We start from the raw sequence: 14015 nt of genomic DNA, 5'->3' as shown, positions 1-14015 counted from the left end.
TGTTTGATTAAAATGACGTATGGTTGACTTGGAGTGGTCATGGTTGATTCAAGTTGGCCCACCGTGACTGATGCTTTTCCTGCTCGAACTGGCCGACTCTCTTAGACCAACGCTTGGAAGCTAAAGTTTACAGCAGAATAATTCGAGTAGGGCCTAGTCTTGGTTTACATTGATTGGTCTAACAAAAAATTACTCTTATAAAATTTATTTTGTGTACAGTATAATTGATTTGCCTAAAAAAGGGAAGTGTAATTATAAAACAGATGCACATGTTTTCTTACAAACTAATGAGTATAAACATGACTAAGGTAATTGCTTGCTTTCAGAAATTGGCTTCATAGATGGAGATAAACTTGGGTACACAAAATCCAAGTTTTATTTTATGAGAAGAACTTATTTCAGAATAGAGGGAAATTGGCATGCTTTATAATGACCAAACTAATATCATCCCATAATATAATAGTTTTTAGTAATCCATACTCCATAGTGGCTCAAAAGTCATATGCCCGTCCAGATTACAAGTTGGTATTGTGATGCTATATTGGTTAAAATTATGGCCTACTTTAGATAGGTAGGAAGGAAGACATATATAATGTATGATATAATATTTAAATGAAGGGAGATGACTAATATGACAATTTTATAAGATGTAAATGAACAAAGACTAGCAATGCATGAGATATTGAGATGTGAATGAACGGAAACCGAAGTAACACAAAGATGCATTCATGCGTGGTCTGGTTTGCTCATCAAACCTTGCCATTTCCCTTCATGCAAGCTTATCAGCATCAGTAACGGATAACGATACCAGTGGGCCGGGTCGGGTTATGTTCCATTGACAAGAGAAGCCGCGCTCGGACCGGCCCACAGACATCCGGTCCAAAACATGATGGACCTGGAAGGCTTGGCCCATTCAAAGCCCTTGATCGGCGGGATCCGGAAATGAAAACCCTAGATTCCGACTATAAATATCTCTCTTCCCCATCTTGCAGCCACATCGCCCTCTCAGCGCTCCATCTCCTCCACTTCTCCACCGGCGAAAGCCCTAACCCACCACATCCCCACACCCCTGATGGCGGAGAGAGGCGGAGACCGTGGCGGATTCGGCCGTGGATTCGGCCGCGGCCGTGGCCGTGGGGACCGCGGGAGGGGCGACCGCCGCGGTGGCCGGCGCGGCCGCCGGGACGAGGAGGAGAAGTGGGTCCCCGTAACCAAGCTCGGCCGCTTGGTGAAGGAGGGAAAGATCCACAGCCTCGAGCAGATCTACCTCCACTCCCTCGCCGTGAAAGAGCACCAAATTGTGGACGCTCTCCTCGGCCCTCAGCTCAAGGACGAGGTCATGAAGATCATGCCGGTCCAGAAGCAGACCCGCGCTGGGCAGAGGACCCGGTTCAAGGCCTTCGTCGTCGTCGGCGACGGCAACGGCCACGTCGGGCTCGGTGTGAAATGCTCGAAGGAGGTGGCCACCGCCATCCGCGGGGCCATCATCCTGGCCAAGCTCTCGGTAATTCCTGTGAGGAGGGGCTACTGGGGGAACAAGATCGGGAAGCCCCACACCGTGCCGTGCAAGGTCACCGGAAAGTGCGGGTCGGTTACCGTTCGGATGGTCCCGGCGCCCCGTGGTGCTGGCATCGTCGCTGCCCGTGTACCCAAGAAGGTGCTCCAGTTCGCAGGAATCGAGGATGTTTTCACGTCATCTCGTGGTTCCACCAAGACCCTTGGAAACTTTGTCAAGGTTTGGATTATGAAAATTAAATATTTTGTTTTCTTACTTCCATTGATTGATTAGACCGGTCGAAGTAAGTAAGTGCCGAGTCTGCTGTTTTTTTTAAAGAAAAAACTGCAATTTTATATTTTAATTTGTTATTAACTGGATTAGAAATGAAGTATGTTTGCTTCGGGTTAGCTAGTTTGCATTATGTGATGCAATATCAGTTGCTCCTGTTCTGGAACGAAGTCTTGAACGATTTGATTGCTGGTATTCTATTTGTTCGATATAGAATTAGGGGCTTTTGATATTTGATTTTCTCAATGATCATTGTTGTGGGAATAAAGGGTCCGAAATTAGTCCCACATCGACTAGATAACGGAGAGGTCTGTTCCTTAAATGGAGGGAGGCAACCCCTTTCTCTCTTTAGATGCATCTTTTGTGGAGCAAAATCGTAAGAGTAGCGCATGACGTGCCTAAGGGGCTAGTATCTACACAGACCCCCAAGGGTAGCGCACGACGCGCCTAAAGCAGACAATACCTTTGAGGAGAAGCAGTCGTCTCCGCTATCTGAGACCGGTGGGGACGAGGTCGGAGGGTGGCAGATCCTCCCTAGCGCTGGACGCACGGGCTGGACCCCGACCTCCCTTGATCTCATCAAGGATGAGGTCGGAGGGCGGAAATTTTTCTGTAGCACTGGACGCACGGGCTGGAGCCCGACCTCACCTGACCTCATCAATGGTGAGGTCGGAGGGCGGAAAATCCCTCCGTAGCGCTAGACGCGTGGGTCGGAGCCGGACCTCACCTTGACCTCAACAATGGTGCTTTTATTGAGAGCCCTTGACCCCGGCACAGACCCCTCTGCTGAGGGGGCTATGTTGTGGGAATAAAGGGTCCGAACTTAGTCCCACATCGACTAGATAATGGAGAGGTCGATTCCTTAAATGGAGAGGGGCAACCCCTTTCTCTTTAGATGCACCTTTTGTGGGGCAAAACCGTGAGGGTAGCGCATGACGCGCTGAAGGGGCTAGTATCTATGCAGACCCCCAAGGGTAGTGCACGACGCGCCCAAAGCGGACAATACCTTAGAGGAGAAGCAGTCGTCTCCGCTGTCTGAGACCGGTGGGGACGAGGTCGGAGGGTGGCAGATCCTCCCTAGCGCTGGACGCGCGGGCCGGACCCCGACCTCCCTTGACTTATCAAGGATGAGGTCGGAGGGCGAAAATTTTCCTGTAGCGCTGGACGCGCGGGCTGCAGCCTGACCTCACCTGACCTCACCTGACCTCATCAATGGTGAGGTCGGAGGGCGGAAAATTCTTTCGTAGTGCTGGACACGGGGGCCGGAGCCCAACCTCACCTTGACCTCAACGGTCGCTAAAAATGCCTGTGCTAACTTTTCATCTTATACATAGTTTGGAAGGAGGATGCAATTTAAGAACGACGTTCCTGACTTTGCATGATTTAGAAAACAGAAGCTAAGGGTACTAGTGTGAATTTAGGTTTGCTTTTTTTTAATCTTCTTATAAAAGAAATCCCGTCAATTGAAATAGATTATATCGATCATCTTAGACTACCTATTAATGACTTCTGCGTGAGAAGATCAGTGCAAGAAAATATTATGGTGATTTTTGCATGCTAAATTATATATGTTACATATTCTAAGATTTATGAAGTTGAAAATTGTGATTGAAACTAATAATAGTTATGAAGGGGTAAGATTGGAGCGTTAAGGTCATGGGGGATTACAAATAATTAGAGTCAGTTTGGTTTTAAAATTTACATCAGATGAAAGTATGGTTCCAGGAGTTTCCGGAACTATTTCGTTAATATAGTTCAAGAGCTAATTTCCTATTTGAAAGAAGACAAGCTTGATATTTTCAGTGGCCCGGTGCTGCGTAGTGGGAGGGGAGGGAGATTTTAGGAACTAGACCTTGTATCTCTTAACCTAACCGACCCAACCCAGACTTGCGTTGGAATTTATTCTAACCAACCATATTTAAGCCAAATAAGAGTTGGGTTAGGTTGAAGAAATAGTCAGGTCTAGTTGATTTTGTTAGGTTAGTTTTGAATCTTATATGCTCTCTAGAGGGATAAGATGGTTATTTATATATTGTTAAATCACAAAGACAAAAATATCTTATATGTAAATAGATATTCTAAGATTTTGGGCTGACGTAGGTTGTGCTTCTGCAGGTTGGGTTTTGGTTGGGTCTGGGTTGCAGGCAGCTCAACCCAGACACCACCCAGTCCTGTGAGCCGGTTTGGTTAATGACAGATTGCTGAAAGTTTATATTTCTATTTTTATAGCCATGGAAAATGATGTTGCTCTCCTCTCTTCACTTGCTGGTTACCATGTTACCATCTTTACTATTTGATTTGAACACCTTTATCTGTGATAATTTCATCAGAGATTTATTAGCCTCTACATAAATATCTTGATGACTTGCACGTAGTTTAGTTTAGGCTTGATTTAGTGTCGATTTGTTGTGTTATAAAATGTTATGAATGTTGTTGCAGGCCACTTTTGATTGTCTCATGAAGACCTATGGATTCCTGACACCTGACTTCTGGAGGGAAACTCGCTTCACTAAGTCCCCATTCCAGGAGTACACGGACTACCTCGCAAAGCCCGCCAAGGGAATTGTTATTGAGGATCCTGAAAGGGTGGAAGCTTAGAATGCTGAGCAATTTAGCTTACTCTTTGTTTGCCGGTTTTGTCTTTATCATGCATTTTATAGGAGATGATCCGACTTGGATGAGGCATAGACAGCTGGATGTCTAGTTGCTACAGAAGTGCTTGCTTTTAATAGATGCAGTATGCTTTAATTTGTGAAGTTGTTATGGGCTTTTATTTAGTTTAAATAACATACCATTGTGCTGCTTAGGATCAAGCAATGTGTTTTCACCATTTTGTCTGCAATTTAGCAGGAATTGTGCGCTATTGCACTATGTTGACCAAGGGTCTGTTCTTTTATTATTCCATAGGGCTTCAATGGAAGATGCGGGTTTGAAAAATCTCTGGCTGTTTAATTTTTTAATTAACAGAAGATTTTCCCAGCAATTGCAGATGGGTGCAGTTGCATTTTTATGTACTTCACCTTCGAAGCTGCAGGTTAGTGTTTTTATGTAGTCACTCCTGCTAGCCTGAATGAAATTATATGGTCTTTTATATCAAAAAAAAGAAATCATATGGTCTTCAGCATGAAATTCCTGGATTTGGATTTTTCTTCGTTCAGTTTTTTTTTTTGTTGGATTGAATAAAGAGAATACAGCTAAACAAACAAAACAGAAACAGAGGAAAAGAAAAAGGACAAAATAAGAAACATAGAGATGTCATCACTCCCTCAAATGGCACTGCCCCATCGCATCCAACTGCAAGACAATGAAAGAAGTCCGGTTGAAGGCTTGGGGCTGAATCAGACTCCAATACGCATGCCTGGGCCTTAATTTTCAGAGCATCGATTTCCTGAATATTTTTTGGTTAAGCATTTTCCTTGTTTAATTTCATAAGTCAGTGCGTATTGGTTCTGTTGGATGACCTATGACCTTCTCTCGAGATGTTCGAGTTGCATGCCTAGAGTTTTTGACCGGTTCAATCCTATCTCAAACTGGCCTGATTGATTGTATCGTTCTTATAGATGCCATGAAATTAGACTGGGCCGTCTATATCTTTCAGCTTTGGATAAAAGTCTAACATATATTAGGCTTGTTTGGATATTCTTAGGACATTGGGTTGAAAATTCTGTAGAAATCAGGCCCATCTAGTTTGTATTTTCTAAAAGTCTGTCTAAATTTAGTTTAGGTTCTAGGAGGAAGAAAAAGATTCATTTCCACAGAATTTATACTGTATGGAGTTTGGTTGATACAGGACCATGCTTAAATGGATGACTTGATCTATAAATTTTACAAAATTTTCAGATTGATTCCATAAAAATAGCCTAAAAAATGCTTTTAATGTTTACAATTCCAGTTGTCACCTCATGAATTACCTTATTGTCCCCTTGAAAACTGCTCCTTGCAATGCTTCTGATGATGTGTCTTATTGCATTTTCGCTGAATTAAGTGGGAGTAAACTTCCCTGAGTGGTAACCCAATTGCCCTCTTACAGTAAGCTAAAAAAAAATCAGTGCATTATTGAATAAGTATGCTAAAAAAAAATTAGTGCATTATTGAACAGGTATGCTAAAAGCCCAAAAAAAAAAAAACAGCTAGTGCATGGATTTAGGCCCTGTTTAGGGGAGCTGTTGGCAGTAGAGCTGTTGGAAGTAGAGCTGTTGGAAGTAGAGCTGTCTGAAGTAGAGCTGTTATAAAAAGCTGTTTGCTGTTTGTTAACTACATTCGTAAAGTGCTGTGGTACTTTATTTTGTGTTTGGTAAACAAACTAAGAAAGTACTTTTGTATGACAAAATTACCATAAAGGACATTGCATAGTATTATACAACAGAACATAATAAAATATAACATATATTAGTACATAAATATACGATATAGTATAATGTTATTGTAATATAAAATAATATTATTATAATATAGCATAATAGTAATATAATTATTAGAGTAAATTAATATTTGGTAATATAACATAATATTAAATTATTTAACATAACATATTAATGTATTATGATATGATGTAATATATATTATATTTATAGTATAATACAATAATAAAGGTATAAAATATTATAATTATTAATATAAATTAATTTTTCATAATCTAACATAATATTAAATTATTTAAAATAATATATTAATGTATTATAATGTAATGTAATATAATATAATATTTATAGTATAATACAATAATAAAGGTATAAAATATTATAATTATTAGTGTAAATAATTAATAATGTTGAAATATATTTATTTATTATCTTATTTATTCATTCATTCATTCATTCATTTATATAAATATTTATTTTTTTATTTTTTTATTATTATTTTTTAAATTTTCTTTTCTTCTCTTTTTTTTCTTTCTTTTTCTCCTTTTCTTTCCTTTTCTTTTCTTTTCTTTTCTTTTTTCTTCTCTTCTTCTCCTTCCTTCCTCTCCCCCATTCTTCTTTCTTCTCCTCCCGCACGGCCGGCGGCGCCGGAAGGGGGCCAGGCCGCCGCGGCCGCGGGAGGGGGCCGGGTCGGGGCCGCCGGCGGCCGCGGGAGGGGGCCGGGCCGGGGCCGGTGGCGGCCGCGGCAGTCTCGGCGGCCGCAGCTGGCCCTGTGGGAAGTGCCCTCCTCCCGCGAGACCGTCAGCGCCAGGTCGGGCCGTGGCGGATGCAGGAGGGGGGCGGGTCGTGACCGCCGGCGGCCGCAGGAACCCCTTCTTCTTCCTGTTCTTCGGCCCCTCCCCACTGTGGGAGCTCCTTCTTCTTCGGCCCCTTCTTCTTCCTGTTCTTCGGCACCGCCCCTTTCCGAGACGGGTCGTCGCCGGCGGCGGCCGCGGGAAGGGGAAGATAACCTGTCTTCCTCTTCTTCGGCACCTCCCCACCATGGGGGCGGGGGAGAGGGAGGGGGTGCGACGGCGAGGCAGAGGGAGAGGGTTCGGCGGCGGGGGAGAGGGAGTGGGGTTGGGTGGGAGAGGAAGAGACGGTGAGAGAGAGGTTTTGGGGAGGATTTTTTTTTTAAATGGGGGTAGTTTGGTCAAAAATACAGCTTTCCGAAAAAGCTGAAAACAGCATTTTTGGAAAGCTCCAAATTGGAGCTTCCCCCCAAAAGCTGTTTTCAGCTTCCCGCAAAAGCTAAAACAGCTTTTCGGAAAATTTACCAAACACTCTTTTTTTGCTAAAAGTACTTTTGGAGGGCCAGAAAGTGCTTTTTGGCCCTCCAAAAGCTCCCCCAAACAGAGCCTTACATTGCAAGGTAGTCAAGTATAGCTTAGATTTGACATGTGAACTTCACATAGGTGCATGGATTAGGTTCACAATCTTCTTTTTTTTTAAAAAAAAAAAAAAACAAAGCCATTTTTTGAACTGGCTTGCATGTGAATTGCACTTGCACTCTTAATGAGACCTATTAGTCCACCACCTCACTGTCCCCCACTTCCCCAACTTAAAGGAAAAGATTTCGAGGAGGCAGCAGGCGTCTAAATTGGTGTTTGAGTAAGTATACCAGCGGGCGTCTAAATTTGGCTCTGTGTTCAACATGAAATGTGAAATTCACACTGTTGCGTGGTCAAACGCACAGATTCCACGTTGCACGGCATACGTGGAAGGATACAAACTCAAAGACGACACGCCACGGCTCCTCGCAATCAGGTCGCGCGCAAACCGTTCAACGACTTCTCGAGTTCCAATTTCCTGGGGCCTCAGGCGGAGAATCCTCCCAGCTCGCTTTGGAATCTCGCATCCAACCGGTCCAATGAATCCTCGCCACGCATGACGCCGCGCGCAGCCTGGCTGACCGAAAGCGTTCAAAGTCGTGCTGTTCGATGGCGGCCGCGGAGAGAGGGGGGTGTGCTTGCTCTCTTTGGACCTCAGAATTTTGTTTGGCGACGGTTGAAACCAAACCCTCTCGCCAATTATTACGTGCCCCCCTTGCTCTCTCTCTCTCTCCGTCCCAGACTAAAAAAGTCTTGAATGCCCTGTTCCGCTCCTCTTTGATTGCCAATTATTTTTTTCTTTTTGCAGTATTTTCCTCGCCCCTTCTGGATTCTAGTTAGAATTTGATATTGAGAAGCTATTCTTTCTTGCTTTCTGTCTCGATCGGGTGCTGTATTGGGAGTTCTGGGCCGGTGAGATGGCGGGAGCTCGGTCGATGGTGATCGGTTCCGTTGCCGTCGACTCCCATCCCTCCGCTTGCCTCTGCGTCGACGCTCTCCCCCTCTCCAATCTCAATTTCAGGGGAAGCGGGGATGCTCACAGGATCCCGACATGCCGGAAGGCGTCGAGGTCGTCGGCGGGTTCTTTGGAGCTGAGCAGCTCCTTCGTCGACACCTGGCAAGGCCGGCGTCCCTCCGCACGATCCAGGAAGCAGCAGAGCAAGAGCAGGAGCAGGAGCAGGAGCCTTATTGTCGTGAATGAACTCGCCGGGCAGTATGAAGAGGGCTTCGAGGATGTTCGTGTGGTACGTGGAACTGCTCTCTAATTCCCACTCCTCTTTACCCCCTCTCTTTGCTTTCGTCCATGAGTAATAGATATTGCCACAAGTGATTTAATTGAATCGTTCCTATACAGTTCTATTGATCTGTTATGTGTTTGGTGATGCTGTTAGATTTATATAGAGCTGACTGTCAAGGACTCCTACAGTACAGCTACAGCAGCTACTCTGGGCCACTTTTTTTTTTTTTCTTACATTGATTAAATTGGGATGAGATTTGCTCAACTTTATTCTCAAAATAAACAAGAAAAATCCCTGGAATTGTGTTACTTGAATCTATGTTTTAGGTACATGGTTGTGGTGTGCTTGTAAGTATTTATGCACTAGGATTTTTGAAAAAAAAAAAGAATAACATGTTTTGGCAGTATGTATGTGCCCATAAGGCAAATCTCTATGCTTTTCTTCCTTTTTTTATCTTTTTCCTTATGGTTGGATTTGGGACAATGACATGGTATATGTTCAAGACTAACGAAAGCATAGAGAAATCTGTTCAAGCATCTAGATATTTTCAATGTGTTTATTAGTTAGTTGGATTAAGAATGCTTGAAGCATGGATATAGATGCTGTCTTGCCTTTTTCTCTATCTCTCCCTCCAATGTTGCTACTCTGTTTTATGGAAAGGATGCTAATATATACTTGTGGTGTCTGACCACAAAGCTGCGGCGAGCCCAAGGATATTCCATCTTGTAGGAAAGAGAAAAAAGATGTTAGAACTTGAAAAAAAAAAAGGGATTGCATGCTACTGTTGTTGGAAAGAAGGCCTTGTAAATTACTGCTGCAATCACATTGAAGGCCTTGTGCTTACAGGTAGAGGCTTATCGGTTTTACTTGAAGATATGTGTTAAGGAACACTAAATTGTAATTTACTATAATGAAAGGAAGATAATTCTTGTTGTGGTTGGAGTTGCCTAAGGTGAAGAATGTGCTTAGATGCAAGGGACATGAAAATAATAAGAACCCGTTATGTGGCAACGAGGGTGTGGATTGCAATGATCTGCTTGGACTTGGTTGATAAGCACCTAAATCAATCATGACATCTGTACGAGTATGCGGTGGTTGCAACTAGAAGAAATCAGCAGGTTAACTAGAGGAGCTTATTGTGAAAGGAAGGCTTTTTTTTTTTTTTTGAAAAAAATATAGTAATCTAAGGAATAAATGGTTCATGCTAATTTATGAGGCGCCAATGCCATCAAGAAATATGCAAAATGGCTGGGATTTGTGTTAGAGAATTGTTCACAATTCATGTCTATTACACCGCAGTGTTTAGAGATAAAAAATGGGATTTTCAGGTGGGAGCTACAATTCTCTTCTAATGAGCTGAGTTTCATAGAGTTCTCTATAGATTGAGTTGCAGCATTTATGTTGGGATCTTACACAACTAAAGTTTGTGTAAATATTCCTTTTCTAGAATTTGATGTTTGCGAGAAACAGAGGCTTGAGAGGAGGTTAGAGAGATGTGATAAGTGAACGGGAGGAAAAGGCAAACGGGAAAGCAGGAGGGGATGTTCTTAAGGTGTATACTTCTCAGATGAAATTCCTTATCAGGTTGTTTCTCCTGAAGTCAGATGTTGGGTATCATTTAGATTTTGCAATTCTTAACTGGTTAAGTTGATTTCATCCAAGAGAAACTGGGTAAGAGATGTAGATGACCTAGGAACATATGATGCTTTACGTTGGGATTTTATAGAGCCTTCTGTCTATCGATTCAAGATTGGATCCATAAAAAGATATTCCATATGCTATTTTTCTCCTTTCTCTTCTGCAAACATATTACTTTTGAAAATTTGGGGAAGATCTTCCATAAAATTTTAACAATACAGACAAGATAAAGGAACAAGAAAATGATGAAACTTGTAAACAATCTATATCTTTGTTGGTTCATTTGTTGCAACCTTGTGGTCTGAGATTGAGAACAGCTCGGTCATGTAGGAGTCACCGCAATCTGCAAGCGCTGTCCAGTTATGTAAGATCAGCTTACCATATTATGTATTGGAATGTTTGTGATTTATTTGGAGCTTTTTAAATTATTTATGATTGTTTCCCATATAATACCAATCCTACTCATAAGTGGGGCTTGAGATTGATGCTAACATAGTTGGTTAAGTCAATATCTAGTGTTCGCTAAAAAAAAAAAATAATCACCTTTTTTATTGATGTGGTCTTCAAAACAGACAGGCTGTACAAGGTAGAAATGATGCTCAATATTCATATGTCACATGAAGTATAGAGTTATTATGCACTTGATATATCTACTGCATTCATTGAAGATACCTCTTATTCAAGAATTAAAGTGTCTCATGTCATGCTCTTACTGGTTCCGAGCTAGCACATGTAGCATCATTGAGTAGATACTTAGGAAAATGTCTTGAACAGATAAGCATACTTTTTGTTTAATCTGTAGAAACTAACCTGTAGAAATCTGGATCATAAAGTTTAAATATTTGTCTGGTTTATATATCATGTGCATTGCATTTTTCAAGGAATTTCTCTGTAGAAACTAATGTTATACGAACATGTTGTATGTTGGCAAAATAAATAAGCCCAGAGTTCTCGATAGAAGTATAGGGGAACATATACTGTGTTTATAATTAAGAAGATGTTGTAGTAGCCATATATTGGCTGTACTATGTAAAGCTCATACATTGTTAGTACTGTGGAAGCTTATACATTGTGAGTTGCCTTGATTGTTGATCTTTTGTCTAATGCAGAATACTGATTTTTCGCTGTCCTTGTGTCCAATCTGTAGATTAACCTTTAGTAAAAAAAATAGGTGATAAATTTAGATGGTCAGACACATGTTTAAAATGGAAAGGCAAGGTACACGCCTATACCACGATGTATTGGTCTTTACAGGTGACTACCCTTTCATGACACATTGATATGGACTGATGCACATCATGACAAGCTGTCACCAGTAATGTGGAAATAGAAAGCCTTTCCCTGTGTCAATAACTTTCTAGCGCAAGTCATATTGCAAATGCAGTATGGTATAAAGATCACCTTAATCCTTAAAAGTTGTCGCTTGAAGTTGTAGACAGTTGTAAAATGAGTGTAGTATTCTTTTCCAATCACCAGTCTAAGTTGTAGAACAAAGGTGTCTGTCACTAAACTTGATGCTCTGTTGTAGTACAGTGTTGATTTGCAACCCACCTAGATGTCCAATGTATACAGTTTCCTATGTTATAAAATTACTCTATGATGTCTACAATGATTAACTCAATATAGCTAAATACCAATTAGTGGAGGCATGCATTATTTTATGAAAACTTTTAAAGTTCTGTCACCATGTGATTGGGGGCGAGGGGTGGAGGAATTTGATTTCTGTGGAAATTCCATTTTCAGTTTTGTTATTTCCCAATAGAATCTTCAAAACTGATTATGGAAGATTTATGAATGTTATTGTCATGCCTTCTGCACTAGTAGAATCATTTAGTTAGTTTCTCTGTGGCTTAATGTTTTAGTGGGCTCAACTTTTGCTTGGATATGCAAGATTGGTGACATTCAGTTTGAATCTGTTTAAGGAAACATTCTTAGGATTCAGAATGTTAATTCAGAGAAAATGGCTTTTCTAACTTGAGAAACTACTCTGACGATTCTCCTTCTTGTTTCGTTTTGAGAACTTGGTAGTTTATCGACAGTTGATGTTATTTTTACCTTATGGTATTGGTGGAATGAACTAGGGAACTTCCGCTAACATCTAGTGGCATACATAGTATTTGAGTCGTGGTGCTTTATTACACATTGTAATGAGATCTGGCTTTTGATCCTGCCTATAAGATTCTACAAGATGTTGCTTGTGTATTTTTGCTACCAGAAAAAAAAACTCATACATAGATCATAGTTTTATATACATTTTCTTTGCAGGGCTGCAGTTTAACGTACTTATGACTTAATCACAGTAATGTGAAAAATTATGCTGTTAGCCATTTGCTATGTATTGAGAGAAATATCTAAAAATAGCCCTTGTAAAACTTAGCTTCCATAAGTGATAATATGTTGCTTAAGCTATTGATTCCATAATCTGATTTTCAAGTTGTAAATCCATTGATATGCTACTTCTATAAATTTTATTCTTTTCGGATATTGGCTAAATGTTATCTTGTATGAGATGGTTGTCTGCACACATAATTAACCAAACCTGGAGTAGGAGTTTACTGTTTATTCGAGTGTATGGTGTTTTTGAGGCATAACTGTGAACTTCTTGCCTTTCAGCAACTTATCAATTACTTCACCTACAAAGCCGTAAGGACTGTTCTTCACCAGCTTTATGAAATGAACCCACCAAATTACATGTGGTTCCATAAGTAAGTCAATTTAAATTCCATATTTTTAATATTTTATCCCATATGTTAGTGCTATGCATATCATGGCCTGCATGCTTATAATCATATGATATCTTACAGTTTTGTTGCAGACAACAAACCAAGTGATGGCAAACAATTTCTACGTGTTCTTGGGAAGGTAACATTGATAGCCTCATCAGAATGCAGTAATTTATTCTGAAGTCATAATTACATGTTCTCCCCTCGTGAAATTTGTAGGAGAAGCAAGATCTAGCGGAAAGAGTGATGATTACACGCCTTCACCTATATGGTAAATGGATTAAGGTAATATGCGTAAATGTAATTTAGAATCACAGCTTATTCAATATAAAAAATAAACTTAGTCCTTTTGATGACCAGAAATGTGATCATGCGAAAATGTATCAACAAATTTCCGATGAGAACTTGCAACTGATGCGTGAAAGGTTAATGGAGACAGTCATATGGCCATCTGATGACACAAACACAGAGAAGATTGGCTGACAACTATGGGTGCAGTTGCAATATTATGCTCATCTTGTAGTATAGTTGATTACTTTTGTCACATTCTCAGTGATTTTCATCTCAAGAATTCTTATGTATATATAATCTTGCAAATCTAATAAGGAATATCAGGTGGTCTCTTTATGCTCTTATGATGTCAGGGTTTTGTATATATTAGCTTGTTCAACTCTATATTTGGTAGTAGATTTATCTGAAAAAATTAGGGGGAAGGGAGAGAGCTAGCTAAATTAGGGGATATTTGTTAATCATGATATGATGATGATATTATTAATAATATATTATAAATATAATATGTGAGAAAACCTCTTTGTTCCATGCTTTTCAACAAGCCCGACTCTAATAAATCAAGGGTCTACAGCAAAACTTTAATGTAATGTGGGATTTTTTTTCTAATA

At 40.7% G+C, this 14015-nt stretch overlaps 2 protein-coding genes across 2 annotated transcripts; both read left to right on the top strand.

Moving 5' to 3' along the window:
- The first annotated feature begins 982 nt into the window (after nt 1-982).
- On the top strand, nt 983-4688 carry LOC120104522 (40S ribosomal protein S2-3-like). The gene is made up of 2 exons (XM_039115817.1): nt 983-1735; nt 4226-4688. Exons 1-2 carry the CDS (start codon nt 1073-1075, stop codon nt 4382-4384), a joined length of 822 nt encoding a protein of 273 aa, XP_038971745.1. The 5' UTR covers nt 983-1072; the 3' UTR covers nt 4385-4688.
- A 3032-nt stretch (nt 4689-7720) lies between these two features.
- LOC103704570 (chaperonin-like RbcX protein 2, chloroplastic) lies at nt 7721-13751 on the top strand. The gene is made up of 5 exons (XM_008787923.4): nt 7721-8761; nt 13007-13098; nt 13198-13255; nt 13336-13401; nt 13477-13751. The coding sequence occupies exons 1-5, from the start codon at nt 8435-8437 to the stop codon at nt 13597-13599; spliced, it is 666 nt and encodes a 221-aa protein (XP_008786145.1). The 5' UTR covers nt 7721-8434; the 3' UTR covers nt 13600-13751.
- Nucleotides 13752-14015: the final 264 nt, after the last annotated feature.

The sequence above is a fragment of the Phoenix dactylifera genome, unplaced genomic scaffold (assembly GCF_009389715.1).
Source record: "Phoenix dactylifera cultivar Barhee BC4 unplaced genomic scaffold, palm_55x_up_171113_PBpolish2nd_filt_p 000007F, whole genome shotgun sequence".
In the NCBI taxonomy this organism is placed as follows: domain Eukaryota; kingdom Viridiplantae; phylum Streptophyta; class Magnoliopsida; order Arecales; family Arecaceae; genus Phoenix; species Phoenix dactylifera.
Note: the sequence above shows the minus strand (reverse complement) of the source record. Positions and strands in the feature narration are given on the sequence as shown.

Bases quoted from the DNA above. Each gene is read 5' to 3' on its own strand.
- LOC120104522 (XM_039115817.1), top strand. From the start codon at position 1,073: ATGGCGGAGAGAGGCGGAGACCGTGGCGGATTCGGCCGTGGATTCGGC. The intron at 1,736-4,225 runs GTTTGGATTATG...ATGTTGTTGCAG, and splicing joins CCCTTGGAAACTTTGTCAAG to GCCACTTTTGATTGTCTCAT.
- LOC103704570 (XM_008787923.4), top strand. From the start codon at position 8,435: ATGGCGGGAGCTCGGTCGATGGTGATCGGTTCCGTTGCCGTCGACTCC. The intron at 8,762-13,006 runs GTACGTGGAACT...CTTGCCTTTCAG, and splicing joins GCTTCGAGGATGTTCGTGTG to CAACTTATCAATTACTTCAC. The intron at 13,256-13,335 runs GTAACATTGATA...TGAAATTTGTAG, and splicing joins TTCTACGTGTTCTTGGGAAG to GAGAAGCAAGATCTAGCGGA.